This window comes from Micromys minutus (genome assembly GCF_963924665.1).
Source record: "Micromys minutus genome assembly, chromosome: 13".
NCBI lineage: Eukaryota > Metazoa > Chordata > Mammalia > Rodentia > Muridae > Micromys > Micromys minutus.
In genome coordinates, this window is record NC_137982.1 from 48,627,827 (window position 1) to 48,651,800 (window position 23,974).

Here is a 23,974-nt window from a genome sequence, read left to right on the forward strand (position 1 = left end):
CTTTATTGTTGTTAAATGATCTTACCTATTGGATCGGCAACTTTGACAAAAGGTGTGGCTGCGCTTGGTTTCCCAACTCCGATCCGGTTCTGGGCTCTGACACGGAAACTATACTCCTGTCCTTCAACCACATCAGTGACAGTCGCTGACAGGTCTTCAGCTCTTATGGTCATGGCAGTATCCCATCTGATAGAAGTCTTGTCTCTCAGTTCAATCACATAGTTTGTGATTTCAGCACCTCCATCGTACTCTGGTGGCTCCCACGTCAGTGAGACACCAAATCTATTCACATCAGTGATGGTTACGTTCAAAGGAGGGCCTGGAACATCTAAATGTCACCACAGAAGAAATACATGTGAATTTTGGTTTTGTTCTGGATAAACACAAAGCTAAGCTTGCTGGCAGTTCACTTAAACTCTTACCATATTTACTCCTTGCTTCCACAGGACTGTCGGTTTCTACAGGTTCTCCAGTGCCAACTCTGTTCCTTGCGCTCACACGGAACAGGTACTCCACGCCCCCTTTCTGTAGTCCAGTGACAGTGAACTCACAGCTGTCCGCTCGGTCAGTGACCAGAACCCAGGTCTTTCTCTTGATGTCACGCCTTTCAACAACATAACCTATGATTTTGCTCCCACCATCTGTTAATGGTTCTTCCCAAGCCAGGCTTACTTCACCATCAAAGGTTTCCGTCACTTCTAAATTACGAACTGGCCCAGGAACATCTGCAATTTGCACATCACAGAATTTTTAGTGGCGTTATGGCTTTAAGCTGTGTTGAGCCAATCAGGTTTGAGTGACTTGGTGGCTTACCAATAACTTGTAAATTGATGAAGCCTTCTGCTTTTCCATGCTTGTTCTGAAGCACAATTTTATACCTCCCCTTGTCTTCCTTCTTGGCTTCCAAGATTCTGAAAGAAGTCTGCTCAGCTGTAGTATCAACAGTTTTTGTAGACAGAGGTTCATTTTCCTTAAACCATTCGGCGTCTGCTTTGGGGTAGGCATCATAGGGTACCACCATTGTGAGAGGCTGGCCAGCATCAACCACAAGATCTTGATCAGCTGTCTTGATTTTAGGTGCAGCTAGTGAGACAGAAAACACAAAAACATGTTTGAGTTATATACTATAGTCATATATGGCATAGTTTTTTAAAATTATTATACATTTGAAAATGAACATTAGTATAACTTGGAAATATGCCACAGTAATTTCACAGCAGTGAATTCTGTGTTGGAGAGTTATAGTAGTTTTTTTTTTTTTTTCTACTCCAAACCATCAGTGTCTGAAAACAGAGGTTTGGTGAAGATGGCATACAATCATTAATATCCAGTCTTGGTTAAAAATAATAGCAGAAGACCTAGAATATAGTGGAGCAGGTTTTACTTTTCTTGTTCAAATTATTTTATAAAATATGTTTTTGATAAAGTACTGCATACTTAGTTCAGGATAAATTAGGCAGCTTTTTCTTGTGTACAATGGGGTTTGGGCGGGAAACCTATACAGGTTCCTCGGGTCAGGATGAGAACATATTTAAAAGAGCCACAGGAGTTGTGTATCAACAGGACTGTCGTTAAATCTATGAAGTCATGAGAGCTGCCATGTGCTATGAATAGCCCAGTGGTGTGACATGTAAAGATGCCACCAACCACTTCTGCTTTGTAGGGATCGTGAGCACAGATTCCAGCCAGCTATATGCTTTCAGAAGGAGTGTGTTGCTGTAACTGTAAAATCTAAAATCTACAGATGTTTGTGATATGATAAGGACACTGCAAAGCAAAAGAAAGCAATTTACCTGCTAATTCAAGTTTAGCCCTGGCTTCTTTATCTTTGGCAATAAATCTGTACTCGCCCTGGTCACGTGGCTTAATATCACAAATCTGTAGCCTGTGTATCTTTCCTTCACTCATCATCTGGTGCTTGTCACCCTGGACAACAATCATGTTGTTTCTAAGCCACTGGACCTCCACTTTATCTTTGTTGAGCTCAGCCAAGAAGATGACGTCTGCACCAGGGGCTTCAAGGATGTCTTGAGGAGGCCTGATAATCTCAACTGGGATTTCTGGAGAGAAAATGTAAAAATAAAAACAGATGTGTGCTTGTATTTTTATCAACATTGTAAAAAAAAAAAAAAAAAAAAAGAACTGTCACTTCAGCTAGAGTTATTCTTGGGGCAAACACTAACCTTCTACAAAAAGTCTAGCTCGGGACTTGCGGTCCTCTACGCCACAAGCGTATTCACACTCATCTTCCAGCCTGCAGTCCTTTATGATGAGCCTGTGTATGCTCCCATCTTTTTCGAATTTGTATCTAAAGAAGAGATTGAATGACTCGTTAGCTTGTACCATGAGTAGTAGGTAAAGGTCTGATATCAAAGTGCACACCAAACAACAGAGCGAGGGGTAGACGACGCTTTTTGCCTACTTTTTGCCTTCCTTGATTTCTCTTCCATTTCGGTACCATTTTACATTTGCTTTCTCTCTGGAGAGCTGGCAGGAGAAGACAGCGTCATCGAACTCTGTGACCGTCTGGTCTTCCAGGTGCTCCACGAATTCTGTCGGGGCTTCTATGATGAGCAGCTCTGCCACGGATTTATCTTGTCCAGCAGTAACGATGTATTCACCTTCGTCTGGGAAGCCACAGTCCTTGATGATGAGAGAGTGCTTGTACTTATCAATTCGGTATGATATACGGTTGTCAAACGCCACTTCTTCTCCATTTTTGGTCCACTTCAGTGTTACATTGAGACGATTGACCTTGCACCAGAATGTGACCGATTTCTTCTCCATTGTTTCGATATCCTTAAGAGGTTCAACAATCCTAAGATCTTCCTCTGTGGTGATAGAGAAAAACAAGGTTGGATTTAGTTGTTGGCGTAATACAAATTGCTGGGGAAAAATCCTCTAGTGTCATGTAAGTCACATACCTTCTACTATTAGATTGGCTGCACTTTTAACATTTTCACCTCTGTGATTGGTCAAAGACACATTGAAGTTGGCTTGGTCATCTAACCGTGCATCTCTGATTCTGAGGGTGTAGACCAGATCTTTTTGGAGAATGATGTATTTTGAACTATCAAATATGGCTTCTTCATTTCTGAACCATTTGGCTTTGGCACCTTCGGTATTGACTTCACAGTTGAAGACAACCTCTTGTTGTTCCTTCACCTTGGTGTCCTTAAGAGGAACTACGATCCTGAGTTTTTCTGTAAACAACCAAGAAGACATTGTAGTATGATATAAGGTCAAAACCATAGATAGAAGCCTCCAGTGAATCAAGGACAAACTTACCAATGACTGTGAGGTGAGCTGCGGCTCTGGCAGCCCCAACCATGACTACATAAGTACCCATGTCTTGTAATGTGGCATCCTTCACAATCAGGACTCTCTTTTTGCCATCGGCAATGATGTCATATTTATCTCCAGATTCAAGTGTCTGATCGTCCCTCTTCCACTGAACTTCAAAGCTTTCCTTTGAGATAGTGCAGACAAACTCAGCCTTTTCTCCTTCAAGAATTTCAAGGTTCTGAGGCTTTGAGATGAATTCAGCGGCAAGTTCTGGAAAGAAAAAGTAGTAGACATTGAAAACATTGGCATTTGTGTCTTCATATGGCAAGAGTAGATGCAAGGAATGAAATGTCCTTCACTAAGATTTTCGTACCGTGTACTTTGACTTTGCTGTCCGTTCGAGAACTTGGGAGTCGACAGTTGTAGCTGCCCGCATCCTCAAGCTGAGCGTTCTGAATGATCAAGATTCTCTTCCTCCCATCAGTCAGTATTTCAAATCTTCCTGTTTCGATGATCTCCTCATCCCCTTTGTACCAGATCACTTCTGCCCCAGGCTTGGAGACTTCACACACCAGTTTGATAGTGTCTCCTTCACTGACCTCAAGGTTGGCAAGATTTTTTGTGAAGACAGCTTCTTCCTCTGCAGAAAAGAACCCAGATTCAGTAAAACTGGAAGCTGGTTTCCCTGACTCACGTGCTTAGGCAAAGAAAGCCTTCATGCCCACCTAGGACTGTCAGCATGCCGGAGGTTCTTGCTGTCCTCACTTCACAGGAATATTCTGCTTCATCATTCAGTAGACATTTGTTGATGACAAGAATTCGGACTGCTCCCTTAGAAATGATGTCATACTTCTTGCCCTTCTTAATTTCAGCACCATCTTTAAACCACTGAACCTATATTTTAAGACAAATATATTTTTTAAAAAGAGATCAGTTTTTTTTTCCTTCACATAGTATCTGTGACATGAACTAGGATCACAAAGGGTCCTTTAAAAATCAACTGTAAGATGTTATGGTATATTTAAAAGAGGACCATAAATATTATAATATGTATAAAGGAAGACAAAGAAAAGTATAAATAAAAAATTAAAAAAAAAATCAAGAACAAAGTTACCAACTACTGTTGATCTGCTGTGATACTCTTACCAATTATGAAAAAAGAAATGATGGGATTATATAAGTTTTGTCTCTTAGGGGACCTTAGATATCACGCAAACCATCTCCACTGATGAGGACTAAAAGTCTGTTTGGCGATACTAATACCTCACTGCAACCTGAATACGTAGCTGAGACATGGAGTTACTGCTGTTTGACTTGTTTTTTTTTTTTTTTTTTCTTTTTTTTTTTAATCTAAGAAAACATTAATTCCATGTGGCTCAAAATAATAAATCTCTTGTGAGTCTTTTCCTGTGACAGTAATGACTGGCACTAAAGAGAAAAGTGAGTCAAGTCCATCTTTAATACTAGCATAATCTTTAAAATGGAAGTCAGAAAAAAAAGGCTCAGGTAGTTGCTTCTTTCCTTCCATTTTGGCCCAAAGTAAACAAAGCAACCTGATAATCAGAGATAACAGTATGTTGTTACAGACCTTCTCGTTTTCTTTGGAAATTTCACACTCAAACCGAGCCGTTTCTTTCTCTTTAACTTGAAGGTCCGTGAGTGGTCTTAAGAATTCCACGTGAGGAGCTGTAAGAGAGAGAATACAGAAGCTGAACAAGGCATCTGGTGAGGCATCTGTAAGTTCGGCCTGACATCGCTCTTGTAAGTAAAGGAGACTTTCTTTTCCTCCAAGACAGAGTTTCTCTGTGTAGCCCTGGTGTCCTGGAACTCACTCTATAAACCAGGCTGGCCTTGAACTCAGAGAATCAAAGCCGTGTGCCACTTGTGGTCATCTTGATAGACTGCCAGTGACTTTGTAACCACTTGCAGTTTCCACTGAATAATGCTTTGCTCTCGATCTCTTTCTAGTTCTCATAAATTATGTCTTCCTGTGCTACCAACTTGCTTCTTTCCAATTGAGACCTATCTCAGTTCTTTTGCTTAGTGAAGCAAATGCCTTCTTTCTTTTGGTACTGTACCAGAGCCGGAGGATAATTATTTGTCAAAGGAAACACTAGTAAGGAAAGAAATATCATTGCAAACCCAGTGGATTCAAAGACAGAAGTTTGAAGTATGTATAGCTATAAGGCACAGGTCCAATTGGAGCCACATATATCTAGCTTTTCATTTTTAACTCAGCTTTAAAGATTTAATGTGCAAGTCAGGCATGCCGAACGCTGTTCTGTATGGGGCATGGATTCAGCTTTTACATCTGTTGGTTCATCTGTCTGCTGCCGTGCAGGCTGGAGAAGCTGCCTCCTCACCCGTCCATCATTCAGAGCTCCCTAAGAAGCCTTTCCAAGTCAACCCTTCTTGATCGTGAAGGCACTCAGACCAATGCTGGCCGGAAGGCTCGAAGATAAGTCGCCACAGCTGAGCCTTCTCCAAGAGGAAGTAGACGACAAGGGGAAGCAACCCCAAGGGACACTACAGTAGAGGCACCCAAGCATGAGGGAGTGACACAGTACAAGAGGCTGGGAGCACAGACAAAGCCACCAGGTTTTAGTTGTTGACAGATGAGAAGCAACAGAGTCAAACAAACACCACAAAAAAAAAAAAAAAAAAAAAAAGGACCACGAAAAATGTTTCCCCAGACAACGAGGAAAAAAAAAAAAAAAATCCAAAGCAAATGAGTTAGCTATCAGTTGGCATATGGAGAGAAGGAGATAATCTCTCCACCAGGGGAAGAGGAAACAGTAAAAATACGACAGAGTTCTTCATTCAAAGAATCAGGACTCAAAGATCCTGGGCTCACTTCTCATCCATCCGTACTGTCAAGGTTGCATTGTGTGATTGGTCATTATCCTAACACAGTCTCAAGCATGTTCCTATTTAAACAACTTTTCATTCTTTTTTTTTTTTTCTAAGATATTTTTCAGGACTGGAACTTATCTTCCCAATGGAACCAGGGCTCTGTACTTCTCTTTGTGACTCTGTTTTCATCTCTAGCAGGAGAGTCATACAGTGGGTGTACCACATACAAAGAGCATAGCAGTGTAGTGAGAAATGCTTGGTGTCTTTTCCAAGGCCAAACAGAGCACAAGGATGTTTGTAAAGAATTGTGTGAAGTATCAGGTTAGGTCAGCATCCGTACTGTGAGTCGCCAAGAGTTACGATTAGGCCAAGAAGGGCATGCATTATGTGTGTGTTGATTGCTTTTGGCTACAAAGAGTTGCAAATGCCAAGTCCTGCGGAGAAATACTTACGGACAACATTCAGGTTACAGGAGGTCTTAAAATCCTTAGCATCACAAGTGTATGTTTTGATATCCTCTGGGGTGCAACCATGAATAATAAGTTTCCTGACCCTGCCGTCAGCAACGATTTCGTACTTCTTGCTTTTGAGGATTTCTGTCCCGTTTTTGAACCATTTCACTTTGGCATTTTCTCTGGATACTTCGCACTCCAGTACTGCAGTGGCCTCCTCTTCGACCGTCTGGTCCTCAAGAGGCTTAGTGAATTCAACCGGGGGTTCTGAAAGAATCAGACTTATTAGCTGTTTCCGTTCTGCAGAACTTTCTCTGACTCCCTCTGGCATCTCCAGGGCTGCTTCTGTCTCAGCTTGTTCATTTGTAAAGCTGTTTTCCACTTAGATGGTTTCCACACAAGGATGTTTCGTCATTGATTTGTATATACAGAGGAAACAGACCCACCCTCCTGTGTTTGTTTCTTCCCCCTCTTTTCCTGGCTAGCCCGGAAACTCACTATGTAGATCAGGCTGGTTTCGAACTTAATGGCTATCCTCCACTTCTTGCAGCTTACAGAGACAAATGGCTCTGAGGCACGAAGGGCATAATGGCTAACACTGACTCACAAAATGGACTGGTAATAATTATTTTAGCAGCTGTATTTAGAACTAGTGAAAAATATAACAAGACAGGGACAGAAAGAGTGTATAAATGTAAAACCCATGCTAGTTTCGATTTTTCTTTTCATTCTTTTCTTTTTTTTCCCTGAGACAGGGTTTCTCTGGGTGGCCCTGGCTGCCCTGGAACTCACTCTGTAGACCAGGCTGCCCTGGAACTCACTCTGTAGACCAGGCTGGCCTGGAACTCACAGAGCTCCTCCTGTCTCCCAAGTGCTGGGGTTAAACATGCACACCACCACTGCCTCTCAATAAAACCAAACTGTATTTTGTCATATTAAATGTAGAATTAGACTTTTGGATACTTGAGTGTAATGATCTGTGGCACTCTCCCATGAAAACAAGGAGAGGCTGCGTTATCTGCCGCTGCCTTCATTGTGAGTATTTAGAAATGGGCTCTCTAACTACCTTTCACAAAGAGGTTGGCCTGCGTCTTGAAATCCTTTGCTGTCAGCTGCACTTCACCAGCATCTTCCAGCTTCACATCCCTCAGGGTGAGCGTGTGAACTCTTCCTTCTGAACGGGTCACCACCTAGTTGTGTTACAAAGGAGCACAGGTAACATATAAAGGAAACTGCCACCCAGAATGCATTGATTCATTTAGGTAAACTATGGAAGAGTGTTGCCACCATTGTTTTATAACTATATAGGTCGTGTGTGTGTGTGTGTGTGTGTGTGTGAGTATGTGTGTGTGTGTGAGTGTGTGTGTGTGTGTGAGTGTGTGTGTGTGTGTGTGAGTGTGTGTCTGTGTGTGTGTGTTATATGAAAGTGACTTCAGCCAATAGTATCAAAACTTTTAGAAACATTTTGGCCCTTCCTAATTGCCATTAATATAAGTATGAGGTGACCTTTTACATTGAACTTGCACAGAATAGTTTCTATTTGTATTTCCGATCTTGTGGAAAATACATGTAATTGTAAATGTGCATGCATTTCTCTTTGGCTTCGGGGTTTGTAGGCAGAAAGAAAGTATATAGAAAAAGTAAAAGAAGAAAAAAGTGATTGGCCACTGTAGGCTAAAAGATTTTTTTTTCTAAAAGTAAAGTGAATGTTCTGAAGGGAAGGCAGTTATAGAAATACAGACTGAAACTCTTCCCTCCGTTTATTTTAGCAATTGAATTTAATTCACAATGAGTATGATCCACAATTAAAGTCATCGGTACAACTTCTGAATTCTGTCCTCGTTAATGGCGAATCCTTCTGTTTCCTGTGTTTGAGCGGTAGTAATGGGAAAATCAGACACCATTGGTGCTGCCATGGTAGAATCACTCTTGATGAGAAGATAGGCGTTTGTGTAGTTCTAGACTCTAAGAACCCCAAAGCTCTGTCTTGTCATCAAGATTGGGTTCACACTGCTGAAGTGTCCATTAAAACACTTTAGAATCTTGTCAGTTTATCTGGTGAAATTATTTGTATTTATTCTGCTAGTGACAGAAGAATCAGGAATACAGCTTCACTGAGAAGTATTTTCTTCAAATAAGAGCATGGCATAGTTATTCATAATGTTCTTAATAAGGAGAGCCACGAAGAAGACAGTAAAGAACTGCACACAGCTAGGGGACAGAAGCTAAGACTTCCAGGTCCACAGCTGCTGTTTATCTGGGGACACAGGGTCTGAATGGGACTTTTAAAAAGTGTCTGACTTTGAATTTTGAACTTTGGCTTGTAACTGTTTAGAAAGAATTTTAGTGTCTAACACATGCACAAATACTTAATATCTATTAATGAACTGATTTGCCATCTGAATTATTCTGAGACATATATAGAACATTTTCTGTCATGGAATGTGTTGCTGAGAACATAGTGGGTTTTCAATAAATGGCTTATGTAGAATATAGTCAGTATAATCAAATAAAAAGCAAACAAAAATAGGAAATACAATAGATAGAAAAATGAATCAACAAAATGAATGCCAAATATTTTTGGTAGAATATGTAATGATATTATGAACAGTTAGTTATTCTTTAAAATATTAACTTAGAATGGGGCATACTGGAGGAGCACAGGAGGCATTGCCAAGCTATTAAAATTACCAAAAGCCCCTGAGAATTTAGCAGTTTTTACTTTGCCAAAACAAATGAAAGCCAAAAGTGAAAGAAAATGACAGTTTATTTCTAAAATGTGCATGTTGTTTTGTCTTGGTGCAAAGGTTAAAGATTTTACAGAATATGGATAAAAACACCCAGAGTTAAGCTGACAGGAACAAGTTTGTGTTGACAGACTTAATTGAAACAAAATCTACAAAGTGTGACAACTGAAGGGAACTTTACATTTGTACCCAAATTCCTTTCAGAGACATTTAAGAGGTAGAAGAACAAATTCCTAAAAGAATTCCTATTTGGGGAGGTACGAGGGGGGGTGGGGGTAGGGGGGTGGGAGGGTGGATTAACATTCCTACCCTCGGGACACTGAGCAGCCCTGGGGCTCAAGTGGAAGCCACCCTTTCTAACTTTAGGAAAGAATTTAGTGATAATAGATTTTCCCCTGGGAGTAAAACAAGTGTGAGACCTGTAGGAATCTATGCTTAAGTCTACTTTTAGTAGAGTTCTTGTATTCAAATGGAGTTACCTTTCTTTTCTTTTTTAATAATGATAATAATAGTAATAATAAAAACAACTCCTAGTTTGATCCCCAAATAAGAAAGTAACTATACTGGATAGGACAGGAGAAAGGGTGTCTGCAAACCGAGAAACTTGAGATAAACCCAGTCCTGTCTCAGTATTTAAAGACGCTGCTACGTGGGATGTTTTGTGGTGTGGAAAATAATTCTCATGCTGTGGTTGGAAGGTTTTGCCTTTTCTAGATGGTAACAATGGAAGCTAAAGGTCATGACCCTTACCTACCACGTGACCAGTATAGAGTTATGACTTCTTTGGTAGAAGGTTAATTTTTAAAACCTGTTTTCAAACACCTACATGAAGGCAATGCCCTCTCGTACTCCACCTTCCTTGGGAGGCTACATCCCCTTGAGATGACGTCTGGGTTTGAGCCCTTAAAATTGGATTTGTATGAAAGTTTTACTTTTGGAAAATAGAGCGATGTGAAGGCAACAGAACAATGAGATGTTCTGTATTTTTCTTTGTTTTATTTTAAGAATTCAAAATACACAGTGAGTTACAATGGAAGTGAATTTGAGTATCACCTCTACTGTACAGAGGTTGCATAAACTTAATTTCCTGATCCAGACAGAACCCCCAGAGGTATATACATAGGTCAACTGTAGGCAAATTTTAGGCCAATTGTATTTGGGTCTATCCGAATAGATGGCTCTGTTTTCACTTGAGGGTTGAATATTGAGCCTCAGGAATGTTAGAAAAGCTGAAGTAGTTTACTGAAACTTCCCAGGAGTTTATTCATTCACACACAAGGTTCTCAGCACCCTTCCTTCTCCACTGTGAGAGCAGACCAGCTGCACTTTAAATAGTCCCCTTGCATTCCACAATTTGCACGGCCCAAAGCACTTGAGTGTTAAAAATAGCCTTGGCTAAATGCTAGAAGAGAAAACCTGCTCAGAAGTTATCTCTCTGGCTCTATCAATTGCCTGAAATGGAGTTCCAGTCTCCTCTGAGTCTACTTATAGGCAGAACAGAAGTTAGCAAGGAAGGAGTCAGAAAACTTAATGAGCAGCGAGTACCATTGCCAAGAACCCAGTTAGAAAGCCCGGTGCCACAGGCTTTCCCCGCACTCTGCTGAGCTAGCCTTGATGATTACTGAGCATCTGCCTTTTCTATTGTTTTCTCAGAAAAACTGCAACCTGATCATTTTAAAATCGCTGTTTCCATTTTAGTAAAACAAACAAACAACCACAACAACAACAAAAAACAATCATTGGGTTAAACCTAACATAAATTTGAAAACATTGCCTTACAGTTTCAAGCAGAAATCAAGTTAGAGGAAAGAAAAATGCAAAGACCGTGGAGGGAACCTGAGAAAGAACAAAGCAAAGGAGAGAGAAAGCAACACCAAGGGAAAGGCAGAACACCGGCTTGTGCCTGCTTTTTACCTTCTCATTTGGCTCCAGCTTCTTCCCTTTGAGGTACCATTCCACAGGGATGTCCTCATAGGAGAGCTCGCAGTCAAAGGTGGCGGTTTCCCCTGCGGTCACTGTGACATCCTTAAGAGGCCTCAGCAGACCAATGACCCGTGCTTTGCGAGAAGAAAGAAAATGTCTTGTGTTACTCATTCTGTAATTCCCCAGGGATAAACAGATTCAGTTCTTCATTTCCATGGTGGTTTTCTTCAAGAAGGAAAGAGCCACAAGACCGGCTGCTGCTTTAACTCCCATGTGTGCGTGGCCCCGTGGTGCTGAGAAGGGGAGAGATGGTAGCCAAAGAGCTGGTATTTGTAGGAGCCCCTTCTGCAGATGTACAAGGTCAGCAAGAAATCTGCGCTGCATCTGTCTCTCTGCCAGGCGTCAAGTTCCTCTCGCTCCATAAGGTATGTGACCTCCAAAATAACTAAGGCTCTGATTGGGAGAGGCAAAGGGGTCCTTGGCCCCAGAGCCTGTCAGTGTCCGTCAACCACTTTGCACCTTCCAAAAATGGGAGCCTAATTTTCCTGCCTCCCTTCTTGAGTCAAAACCACCCACACAGCAAAGGTCTTCTCCACGGGTCTACAGTTGGATAGTCAGAGTGAGTTTTTTTTTTTTTTAAGAATTTTAAATTCTCAATTGTTGTCGTATGTTTATCTATCTATTTTGCATGGAGAGATCACTTGAGCAGGAACGTCCAACTGGTTTAATTTGTTGTTTTTTGTTCAAATGACAAAGTCACCAAAAATTTTCAAGACTTCAGAGTCCGATAGACTTTTATATCAGGTTAAAAGGTAAATACAAGAAAGCCAGTTTTTAAACAAGAATAGTATTTTCTAATTGCAGTTAATTTCCCATGAGCTCACTTCTAATGGAAACGTGGAGTTTGGTTCTCTCACGGACATACGGTACTTACGTTTAACTCGGAGGTGGGCACTAGACTTGACATTGGCGGCCTGGAAATCTACACCCCCAGTCTGGTCCAGGCGACAGTTGTGTAAGATGAGGACATGTATCTTGCCTTCTTCTTTAATTTCACATTCCTGTGCCAAAGACGAGAAAGATCTCTCACAGTAAGTAATGCTGAGACTACCCCTGTACCATAGGTAAAGAATATAATTTATGAAAGGAGGGTATACATAAATGGGAACACACACAACTTTATGCATGAAATGCAGCAGTTACTGGGCACTGTCAGGAAAACGACTGCTGCTAGCTATGCAAATTCTTAACTAGAAGCATTACAGGATTCATATAGAGCATTGGACGTGAATCAATGTAAAGGTGACCTCCTGAGTCCATTGATAGGTCCCTCCTTTTTTCTGTGGTATCACATAGAACCTGATACCATGTTTTAAATGCCCCGCATGCACTCTGACTTTTCGCCTGTTCTTTTCCATCTCACACTCTCCCTCTTAAGTGCTGACAGGTTCAGAAATAGCCGTACAGGTGTTTGGAGCAGTGCCTCCCCCTTGAGTTTCCAGTTGGCGTGGATATCGTCTTCGGAGATTTCGGTTTCAAAGCGGGCCGATTCCGTCTCCATCACCTCCACACTGTACAGGGGTCGGACCAGTTTGATTTCCCGATCTGGAAAAAAAAGAAGGGTCATCATGTGTCACTGGTCTCTGGCAGAAATGACTCCCAAGGCATGTGGAAGGAGATCCATGAAAATTCCCTCACCTTCAATGTCCAGCTTCCCGGAGGTCTGGTCTGTCCCACAGTCACAGGTATACTGGCCGATATCTGACTTCAAGGCTTTCTTGAGGATTAGCATACGCTTCTTGCCGTCAGCCTTAATGACAACATTTTTGGATGGCTTTATTTCCTTCCCATCTTTAAACCACTTCACGGGCGCATCTGCTTTGCTGATTTCGCACTGAAGAATCACTTCGTCCTTCTCCACGCCTGTATAATCTTGAAGCTTTCCCGTGAAGTATGGGTCTCCCTCTGTAGGCAAAGATTAAAGTGGAGAATGGGCATTGCTGAGAAGGCTTATGGGTATCTCAGAGAGCTCCGAGCATGCTTTAAGATGGTACCAAGTTGTTCATCGTTTGTTATCTTCAGTTTCTAAATGTTGGAAAGAGGCTCAGGGTACAGGACCTAACATGGTTCAAACTCATTTGCAGAATGCTTGGCCTTTAAAAACAATGAACAGTAACTTAAAAGACACCGTGCAGCTGAGCTTCTGTGCACGCTCATTTGATGTCTGCCCAATATTCCAAGTTCTTATCCATTCTTAGCAGGTCTTTAGGCTTCAGATTGGGATCACTTTCCTCTATCAAGTTTGCCATGAAAGTGTCTAAATATCTGTCAAAAATGAGTTTTCTTATAGAAAGGATCAAGTTGAATAATAAGGCTTACTATAATCTTTTTGCCTTGCTCTGTAGGGATTTGAAAACCTATTACGACTCTGAGACAATTTTGGTAAAGGAAGGAGAAAGCATGCCTATTTTACACAACCAGCCAGTTTTAATCTGAGTTTCACAATTCTGCAGGCCTAGGAGAGTGGTAAGCGCCGCGCTTCTCTGTAGTTTTGGGTAAATGCATTTCAGAAACACACTTGACAAAGCCTGAGACGGCCTCCCAGGCACACGCTAATGCAGCATTAGCCTCAGAGGACTGTATGATATCACACACACTCTAGCCCTTTCTGCCGAATTCAGAATGTATTTCCTCCTTAAGGAATGCCTACCCAGCACGGTGAGTTTAGCTTCTGAACTTATCCCCATGGCCTCCACTCTGATTTGGGAGGTGTCATCAATAGACAGGTCCTTGAATGTGATCGAGTGAGTTTTCCCTTCGTCCTGCATGGAGACCCGCTTGCTGGTGTGCAGACGCTGGTCGTTCTTGAACCAGCTCACTGGGATGTTGTCATGGGACAGCTCCACAGTAAACACGGCGTTTTCCCTTTCTTTGGCTGTCACATCCTTGAGTGGGGTCAGGAATTTGAGTCGGATTCCTGCCAAAGAAAAGCCAAGGAATTATTTCCATCACTTAACAAAGCGGTATGAAATTAAATGCGAAAACCCATAATTCTATAGGCAGCCTAAAGACCAAGATTACCTTCAATGATCAGTTTGCCACTTGTGCGTTTATCTTCGGCTTCAAACATGTACTTGGCTTCGTCTTCAAAAGCCGCCGACTTGATCACCAACGAATGTCTGGTGCCATCCTTGATGAGTTCAAATCTGTCATCGCCGGTGATTTCCTGGGTTCCTTTCAGCCAGCGGAATGTTTTGGGCTCCCTGGATACTTCACACTCAAACTTAGCCTCGTCTTTCTCAAAGACTTTGACATCGCTCAGAGGGGTGATGAAAATGAGCGGCAGTTCTGAAAGAGAAGCCGGAGCCGGCCACATCAGAGTATGCTTGCCTTCGCCCCATCAGCTCTGGCTCTTAGCAGGGAACGCGGCACAGAAAATGCTAAAAGGTACCTCAGTGTATGGCGTACCTTTCACTTTCAGGTTGGCTGCCGACTTAGCGTTGGCAGCTTGGAAGGAGACCTCCCCGGTCATGTCCAACTGACAGTTATAAAGAACCAAGACGTGTTTCTTCCCATCCTCAATGATTTCACAGTCCTACGAAGAGAAAACCGACACAGTATTTACATATATGGGACTTCCTGGGAGCCACCGTTTGGGGGAAGGGGGAACCTGAAAATCCATCAACACCCTCTTCTGCGCTCACTCACAGGAGAAGCCGTCAAAGGCTCTCCCTTTAACTTCCACTGGCCGTGCACGTCGGGTTCAGACAGTTCAATTTCAAAGCGGGCGGTTTCGCCCACAAATACTTCCACGCCGTACAGAGGTTTTTCCACTTTTATGAGTCGAGCTGGAAGAATACGAAGGTTTTTGTGAGCGGGGACCGAGCCAAATACATTGCAGCCCTTGAGATGCAGAGTTTGACATTTGCGGGTAACTCACCCTCAACGGTAACGTTGGCCTTGGTGGTGTCTGTGCCGCAGTCGCACACATATTCCCCTTTGTCCTTCATCTCCGCCTTCTTGATCTTTAAGATGCGGCGCAGGCCATCGGACTTGATGGAATGTTTGGGCGAAGGCACGATTTCTTCCCCGTCTTTGAACCATCTGACCGGCACATCCTTACTCACTTCACACTTGAGGATGATCTCATCCTTCTCCACGCCAGTCTTGTCGTGTAATTTCACGGTAAAGTAGGGATCGGCCTCTGCAGAGACACCCATCTTATCAGAAAATGACATGGGGACTGAAGCCTATCAAATACTCCAGGGCTGGACATATAGAATGGCTTGCTACCCGTTTGGAAGCTGGTCCCACTTACCCAAGACCTTCAGGTTGGCTGTGGAGCTGAGGTTCTTGACTTGAGCTTTGATCTGAGAGATGTCATCCAGTGTCGTTTCCCTAATCTCCAGTTTGTAAGTCTTTCCCTCAGAAGACATGAGTACCGTCCTGGTGGTGTGCAGCTTGACATCGTTTTTGAACCAGACCACGTGCATTTTTTCGTGAGAGAGCTCACAGACAAAAGTTGCTGTCTGGCCTTCTTTTACTGTTTGGTCTTCCAGAGGCGATATGAACTTGAGTCTTATGCCTACAGGACAAGCGGGTAACACATTCAGGAACACAGGTCACCTACACAAAGAGCCTACTCTGCTGTGTGGGGATAAAGGAGGCTCTTCCCTGAGGCCTTTAGCTGTTCCTTGGAGATGGGGCTATTCGTTTTAAAAGTTAAATGTTTTCTTTGGGAGGTGTGGTGTATCTTCTATGATACTGGGGAAGTAATATTGGACATTTGTCACTACTACTTGTCATCCTGTCTTAATTAATCAGAAAATAAACGTAGGATACACACTAAATAGAGCATTCAGAGCTCATCCGTGGGCTGTTACCTGTCACAAATAATTGTGCTGACGTCTTCTTGCCCTCCACCTCTGCAGTATAGACCCCTTCATCGTCAAACTGAGAGTCATTGATGACAAGAATGTGTTTCTTTCCATCAGCAATAATATCAAATTTGTCAGATGCCTTGATTATATCAGGCCCTTTAGACCATATGACATTTGCCTCTCTGGTGAGGACACATTCAAACCGAGCCTGTCTCTTCTCTGGGACAGTCACGTCCTTCAGGGGTACAGCAAAGTCAAGCTCGATTTCTGAAAACAAACAGAAAGAAATAAGATGTTTCAGATGCAGAGGGAGGGGAAATAAAGGTGAGTCCACTCGGAGGGTTTTAAAGCCCCAGACCTTTGACTGTCAGAATGGCAGTTGTGACCGCATTGCAAGCCTGGTACAGGACTTCTCCAGCTTGGTCCAGTTTCACTTTGTGTAAAGTTAAGAAGCGCTTTCCACCTTCAGCCTTGATCTCACAAGTCTGGAAGAAACAAAAAGGCCACCTTCTTACTATTTGCACGGCAATATTTCTGATTTCTATCAAGTGCCAAATGACGCACCAACGAACATATAAGCAAAGCTTGGACGTTAGGGTAGTTTTACAAAATTCTATCCAAGTTTTCCATAAAGAATGGATTAAGTAAGTCCCATCCTTTGAGAGTTTAGAAACCCACGTGCACTGTTATTAAAAGAAGCCTGCCTATCCAACATAAAGGAGACAGCGATTTGATTTTACATTGCGCTCTGACTGGTCACTTCCCAGGGGAGGCACTCACAGGCGAGGGCCGCAGGAGCTCTCCTTTCAGCTTCCACTCCCCAGGGATGTCTTCCTCTGAGATCTCCGCATCGAAGCTGGCGCTTTCCTTCTCATAAATGGTGACGTCTTCTATCGGCTTAAGCAGCTCGACGTCGCGCTCTGTGTCAGCCGGAAACGAAGAAACATGCTACTTTAGACTTAGCCACATGATACGTTTTTAAAATGAAGTATTTCATCATGATCAAACCCACCCCCTTCCACTTCTTGACTTACCCACCTCTTTCCCCTCCCAACATCATGTGATCAATCTTCTAAAAGACAGAACTTTTTAAAAGTCTGCCTAGTGCTACCTCTGTGTGCTTCGGTGTGAATTCACCTACTGTTGTGTTTCGTGCATGTAAGATTGACCTGGAAGAGTAACAGGTAAGGTCTGTATACCTCCGAGCGTCAGCTTGGCCGGGTATCTTTTCCCCTCAATTTCCACCGCGTACTCGTCAATGTCCTCCGGCATGGCGTTCTTAACTTTGAGAATGAGATGGTTCCCCTCCTTCAGTATCTCGGTCTTGTCGTTGGGTTCCAAGGGGATCTCGTCATAGCCTTTGAACCACTTGATGTTTGGCGTGTCCTTGGCTATGTCACAGGTGAAAACAGCCGTCCCCTTGGGCTTCACATGCTGATCCCGGATAGGTTTCACTAGCCATTCTCTGATGATTTCTGTTGGAGAGCAAGGGAGCGCAATGAGTCCTTCGGGACATTTCAAAAATTGGAAAAATTTATGAAACTGGATGTAATTCTTATGTGCTGTATGATAAGGTATCAAGGAGACTTCTGGTCTTCAGACATTGAAGAACAGTTATTCTATTTGCTTAGAATAAAAAGAACAATTTCCTAACTGCATGTATGTATGTATGTGTGTGTGTATATATATATATATATATATATATATATATATATATATATATATATATATATATATACACACACCTATGTATACATGCATATGTGTGTGTCTGTATGCATATATATGTAGTATGTTAGTTTTTATATATAATGTATACATATATACATACACATATACACATATGTGTTTGTGTGTAGACACACATATATATGATGTAGGCCTTACTGTGTTGCCTACACTGGTCTGAGGTTTATCTGCTCAAGCGACCCTCTCCCCTCTGCCTTACATGTACTCACCTACTACTTTTACACAGGAAGAACATTCCAGGTTGTTGGCATTTTCAACCGTCACGGTGTATGTCCCAGCATCAGTGTCATCTGCGTCATTGATGGTCAGGGCCCGCATCAGGCCAATGACACCAGGCACAATCCTGCCAGGTTTCTCCACCACGATCTTACCATCCTTCCTCCAGACCACATCGCGTTCTTTGTTCAACTCACAGCTCAAGTACAGCGGCTGTCCCTTGACCACCGTGACTTCCTCCTCCAGCGTCTTCACAAAGCGCACAGGAAGTTCTGTGGAGAATTTCAATCAGATTTAAAGTTTTCAGTGAATGTTGCTGCTGAGCGTCTCTTTTGTAAGGCTTACTATAGACCATGTGCAGGACTGAGTGTTACCTTCTACGATGAGCTTAGCAGTGGAGGTCTTTTCTTTATTTCCCAAACGTAGCACACAGGTGTACTCCCCAGCGTCAGAGAGCTGGACGTCGATGATGTGCAGCTTTCTGTCTTTGCCGTCTGCAATGAATCTGTGCTTCGGGCTCTCGCGGATGTTACCGCCGTCCTTCATCCAGGTGGTGATGGCCGTGGACGGGGAGACCAAACATTCGAAGATGGCTGAAGAGCCTACAGACTCTGCCTCTGTCAAAACGATGTCTTTGATTTCTTTCACGAATTTCAGTGGCACGGCTTTTAGTTGGTAGGTGAACGGGGCCTCATCGGGAGGTTTCTCTCCACCGCTTCCTGGTCTGAGCTTTTTCCTTTCAGCTTCTATCGGCGAAGGAGTCTTTTTGGCCACACCTAATTCAAAGCAAAGTGGATAGTTAACTGGGCCTCTATCTCCAAGGACATCACAAAGTGTATGTAAAGTGTAGGAGGAGACAGGACTAGAGAAATAAAAACTTGTCAATTGGGCTGGAGAGATGGTTCAGTGGTTAAGAGCACTGGCTGCTCTTCCAGAGGTCCTGAGTTCAATTCCCAGCAACCACATGGTGGCTCACAACCATCTGTAATGGGATCTGACGCCCTCTTCTGGTGTGTCTGAAGAGAGTAAAGTGTACTCACATACATAAAAAAAATAAAATAAAAAATAAAAAAACTTGTCAGTTGAAAACTCAGACATGAAAAGGCCCTAGAAATAATACATACATTTAATTTTCTCAACTTTCAGTGCTGTGTATAAAATATCCAGATTAATATACAATATATATATACACACACATATATATATAGTGAAAAATTAAGATATAAATTTATCATGGTAAAGTTTGTTCTTTTTATAATATCTACTTGAATAATATTAGTAGCAATGTCAGAAATAAAGATTATTATAGAAATTTAAAATGTTTTCTTGTGAGTGTAAAGTCTTGGAATTCATAAGACAAAATGCTAGGATAGGTCCAAGGGACATGAAACTCACCTTTGATGGGACCTTTTGGCTTGGCGGCCTCATCTTTAGGTTTTGCTTCTGAAATTAAAAAGATTGATATTTGTGAAATTTTCATATCTATCAATAAACTATCTGGAATGGATCATATTCTTTGTTATATAAATATTAATATATAAAGAGAAACCAGTTTCCTTTAAATATATTCACAATATTGTGAAACCATCAGTAAAACTTGTAGTACCTCAATATTTTAGTAATTTTTAGATGAGAAATGCCACTATAGGGCACAAGGGCAGGATTTGTTCGATGGGATTCCCATGTATGTTTTTCAAGAGTTTGTCTCCTAGAGTTTCATCATCACCAAATACCCATTAGCTAATGTCAAAAGGATATGTAAGAAATGCCTTGCGGGACCGCACAGCACAGTTAAGACACAGTATGTGTCTGCTGAGTGATGTATTAGGTGGAGTATCAGATGAAGAAAATGTAAGAGCTTAACCATACAGCCCAGGATCTGACAGGATGCTTGAACATTAATCCAGTGTGGAGCCCCATCTACGCAAGTTGGCAAAGGTGGAGCGGGAGGAGCCATACCTGCTTTCTTTCCAACCACAGGCGCTGTCACGGGGGCAGCGATGGGAGTGGGCGCAGGTTCTATGGGTGGAGCTTTCATGGTTTTCACCTCTGTGGAGAGAAGATGCCCACCGTGTTAAAGCATCTGCTTGTCACCTCCTATGACAACTACGTCTGGTGGCTTAATGGCCTTTCATGATGTAATGGCAAGTTCTCAAAAAACCTAGTTTTCCTGAGAGTGCTATCTAAGCATGTTGAGATAGCAGAAATCATTGGAAGCGCAGTGATTTTCATGTTTTTATTTAACGCTCATCACTTTAATCTGAAAAAGCATCCTTTTACTTTTTTTTTCATGTGCTACATATCTATGTGGAGCTTGAAGAACATTCATCTTAAGAGTAAGCTTGCTTACCTGGCTCAGGCTTTGGCTTTGGTTCAGGTCCAGGGAGTGGTATTGCTGGCTTAATTTCAGGAACTAAATTCACAGAAATAATCAGGTTATTACAATCCTTTGTAACGTTTTCACAAAGTCAGAACTAAAGCAAATCTAATATGCATGAGGATATTAGTATTTATACATATATGGCTAATCAACAAAAATTAAAAGTATATATAGCAAGAATTGGACTAGATTGAAGTTATTTATCTCATTACTCATGCCTAGTAACTTATTTAACAGGTATGAACTTATTAGCAAATTGTACAGGGATGCTGAGGAAGCCAGGATGCCTGTAATGTCTGATCAGGACATCAGGATGATGCTGAGGTGCTATGTGGATGCACTCTTAGAGACAACCAAGACTGTGTCAGGGGAACCATACCTTTGGTTGGTTCTGGAACTTTCCTTTCCTTTGGTGTAGGCTCTGGAGGAGCTTCAACTTCAACAGCTTTCGGAGGTGGTTGTGGTTCTTTAAGGAAAGAAGGTCATAGTCTGATGTTAATTCGGGAAGCAAGTTACCTGAAAACTTGCACTGAAACTCTTGTAGACTTCTCAAATACTCTAGTAATGGCTTTTATGCAAATCGTGTTTTACAGACAGATTTCTATTTTTTTCTCAAGACACTGCTTCCATTTTTTCCCCATTCTTTCTTTCATCTACTTGGTTCCAATTTCTGATATCTCTCTCTTTCTAATCCAGATCTAACTGCAGTCTTGGTAGCCTTTGACAATAGGTAAACGGTAGATGTCAATCTACTTGAGAATTCCCAGATTTAGGAAGCATTGGTAAAACTCTCTCATGAATTTATTCCATAGCCAATTAGATGCTTCAAGCCATTCTCATGAAGAGAACTTATATAGTAAAGCAATAATAACATGATGATGATAAATATATGGAGAAATTCATGAGTGGGGATCTGAAAGTTCTTAATACTGATGACAGATGCTACACTTGTCCCTAGGCAAAAACCAAGAAATGTTTGTATTTGGGAAGTAATGTCAAATATCAAAACATAAAGCAGACAATGGAACATATACAGTACAGACAGATGAAAGATGAAGCCATGTTTATGTTGAACTTCAATTACGTTTACAAAATAAACCTTTTGTTAATTGTCCACTCTGACGAAAGAGAATCTCACAAATTGTCATTTATGAAAATGATTCCTACCTTCTGGTTTTTTAACTTTTTCTACTTTTTTAGGTTCTACTTTAGGCTCTTCTTCTTCAGGTCTCTTTCTTAGAACTTAAAAGACAAAAAGGTTTATATGTAAACGGAGATGAGCAAATGAAGATGTTGAATAAGCTGAATGAAAACAGATGATCTGCAAGCAAGGGCAATGAAAGACATGCAGCGAGCACAGTGGGAGATTAGCATCTACAGGAAAATGCCTTCATTTCCCATACCCCCAAACAAAATCTGTGAATTCATGTCAAACTTAGAAACCCTTCATATCTCTCTAGATTCTATGCCCAGAGATAACTGTGGTATAAAACTGGTTCAAATAAAAAAATATTTGAATAGCAACAAATTCTTATAACTAAACAATGTATTGACAACTACTTGTATTAAAAGTAGTTTAAGTACAGAAATCAGATGTAATGAAGCCTAGAGATCAATACCTGTATAGGAAACAAGGTTAGAATTTTATTTTTGTGAGTATTTTGCATTTTTTCATATTTAGTAGGTAAGATGTTTAGTTTTATAAAAAGTATTATTGGATGTGGTGATCTCGTGAGACTGAATATATTTAGGCTTAAGTAGTTGCATATACATTATTTTAAAAGCTGAGTATATTTTATTTCACGATTTGGTTATGAAAATATGACACCCATGGTCACTGTTGTTAGGACATTACCAGTTTAGTTGTATCTTAACATTATCATTAAAACTATGAATGCTCACAAAATATCTGCCTTTTCTCTTAAAAGATTCGGAAATGATCATCTTTAATTTTTAGTGGAACTACATTTGAATTTTGATGGAGAATCTAACTAATAATTGAGAACAGAAGTATCTTGTGAGCTTTCACAGGGTGAGTCCATTTTCCAAGCTCTTGACATGTGGGAGGGAAGGACCATACCGCTTTTCAACACCACTTCTTCCTTTGGCTGAGGCTTAGGTTCAGGAAGTAATTTGCGAACTTTCTTTTCAGCTGTAGGCACTTAAAGGGACATGATTTCAAATTTGGTATGAATTCATAGAAAAATGGAATTTCAACAACAACAACAAATGACTGTACTCAAAGCAGTTTAACTAGAGTGTGTCAAGGAACCATTTCTGTCACACAGACATTTACAGAACTCAAAAGCCGATGGTAGATATACCATCTCATGAGAGTTCAGTCACACTGACTGCAAGTCTATTTTACTGAGTTTAGAATCTGTTGGTCTACAGTGGCTTGATGAATTTTCATCAGAGTACAAGGGTTCTCAATGGCATCCTGGCTTCATTCTGTAGCTGTTTTAATTGTACACATCATCACTGTTGTTTCCTGAGCACACACTGCAGGATGAAGCCGAGGCCCTGCCACTGTGTCATCTACTCCACTGATGGGAACCGAAAACCAGTGCTGTGAACCTGGATACTGAGGAAAGATCAGATTTCCCTTTCTGAACATCCTCTTGTTAATAATAAAACAAAAATTACAGAAGTCTGATTTCAAAATGAGTGTCAGAAGCTAAACTATTCAGGAATTCTGATAATCTTTTTGAACTTAAACGAGGAAGGGATTATACATGTCTTCTTGTTTCTTCAGTGAGCACTACGATGCTGTGTTGTGGAGCAAACTTCATTGCTGCTATAGTGCATGAATTTAAATACGATTCCAAATCAGAACCCAGTGACCACTGAACCGCTTTGAAGCTATTTCTTTTGATGCACCGTTTTGTTGAATCACAACTAATTTGGGCTTCTTAGATATTTTTATAAAATTTCCTGTTTGGTGTTTTTAAGCAGTTTTATTGATTTTCTTTTAACACGATGAAGATCATCCTGCTTAAATTTTACTTCAAAGATGTAAGCGCAAAAGGATCAAGTGCATATTTCACTTAAAATAATCATGTTTGATAATGCCAAATGTTTGAAGTAAAATTTTCAGCTGAACATTCACAAATTTTAAGTATTATAATCTATACTTCATTACTATTTGTAAATTATCAATGTTTTTAATGGAAAATTATTTTCATTGATTGAACCTATATAATAATGTAAGCTGAAATGGCAAAACATACATTTCTTTATTTATACAATGCATATAATAAAAGTATATTAATGCTTTTGTTTTTTATACTATTTTTAGTTGATTTTTAAAATGTTGATGTCTGAAACTCATACATTATTGTGGCTACTGTTCTTAAAGAAACCTTGTATTAATACATACTAACTTATTTTAATAATTTCTAAATTCAATACTTTTATAGTTCAATTGAGAAAAATCATTTAGAAATATGGGTGATTATTCTAAAATTCTGGGTTGGGCTGTGCAATTAC

General features: G+C 41.1%; 1 protein-coding gene across 4 annotated transcripts in view; it reads right to left on the bottom strand.

The window, feature by feature from the left end:
• Window positions 1-23,974, bottom strand: part of TTN (titin) — a 266,446-nt gene that overhangs the window by 90,633 nt on the left and 151,839 nt on the right. For all 4 annotated transcript variants that reach the window (XM_080927461.1, XM_080927460.1, XM_080927459.1 and 1 more), the window contains 35 exons: window positions 22,566-22,646; window positions 21,653-21,727; window positions 20,865-20,951; window positions 20,456-20,518; window positions 20,065-20,154; window positions 19,501-19,548; window positions 18,480-18,881; window positions 18,099-18,377; window positions 17,340-17,615; window positions 16,921-17,060; window positions 16,499-16,625; window positions 16,144-16,407; window positions 15,579-15,845; window positions 15,201-15,464; window positions 14,969-15,108; window positions 14,729-14,855; window positions 14,342-14,608; window positions 13,971-14,237; window positions 12,959-13,225; window positions 12,726-12,865; window positions 12,195-12,321; window positions 11,252-11,394; window positions 7,657-7,780; window positions 6,591-6,857; window positions 4,874-4,971; window positions 4,011-4,179; window positions 3,659-3,925; window positions 3,289-3,555; window positions 2,925-3,203; window positions 2,423-2,831; window positions 2,184-2,308; window positions 1,794-2,060; window positions 814-1,083; window positions 423-725; window positions 26-328 (listed from right to left, as the gene is read on the bottom strand). In XM_080927461.1, coding sequence (XP_080783587.1) covers window positions 26-328; window positions 423-725; window positions 814-1,083; window positions 1,794-2,060; window positions 2,184-2,308; window positions 2,423-2,831; window positions 2,925-3,203; window positions 3,289-3,555; window positions 3,659-3,925; window positions 4,011-4,179; window positions 4,874-4,971; window positions 6,591-6,857; window positions 7,657-7,780; window positions 11,252-11,394; window positions 12,195-12,321; window positions 12,726-12,865; window positions 12,959-13,225; window positions 13,971-14,237; window positions 14,342-14,608; window positions 14,729-14,855; window positions 14,969-15,108; window positions 15,201-15,464; window positions 15,579-15,845; window positions 16,144-16,407; window positions 16,499-16,625; window positions 16,921-17,060; window positions 17,340-17,615; window positions 18,099-18,377; window positions 18,480-18,881; window positions 19,501-19,548; window positions 20,065-20,154; window positions 20,456-20,518; window positions 20,865-20,951; window positions 21,653-21,727; window positions 22,566-22,646 — 7,089 coding nt within the window. The remainder of the gene's footprint in view (window positions 1-25; window positions 329-422; window positions 726-813; window positions 1,084-1,793; window positions 2,061-2,183; window positions 2,309-2,422; window positions 2,832-2,924; window positions 3,204-3,288; window positions 3,556-3,658; window positions 3,926-4,010; window positions 4,180-4,873; window positions 4,972-6,590; window positions 6,858-7,656; window positions 7,781-11,251; window positions 11,395-12,194; window positions 12,322-12,725; window positions 12,866-12,958; window positions 13,226-13,970; window positions 14,238-14,341; window positions 14,609-14,728; window positions 14,856-14,968; window positions 15,109-15,200; window positions 15,465-15,578; window positions 15,846-16,143; window positions 16,408-16,498; window positions 16,626-16,920; window positions 17,061-17,339; window positions 17,616-18,098; window positions 18,378-18,479; window positions 18,882-19,500; window positions 19,549-20,064; window positions 20,155-20,455; window positions 20,519-20,864; window positions 20,952-21,652; window positions 21,728-22,565; window positions 22,647-23,974) is intronic.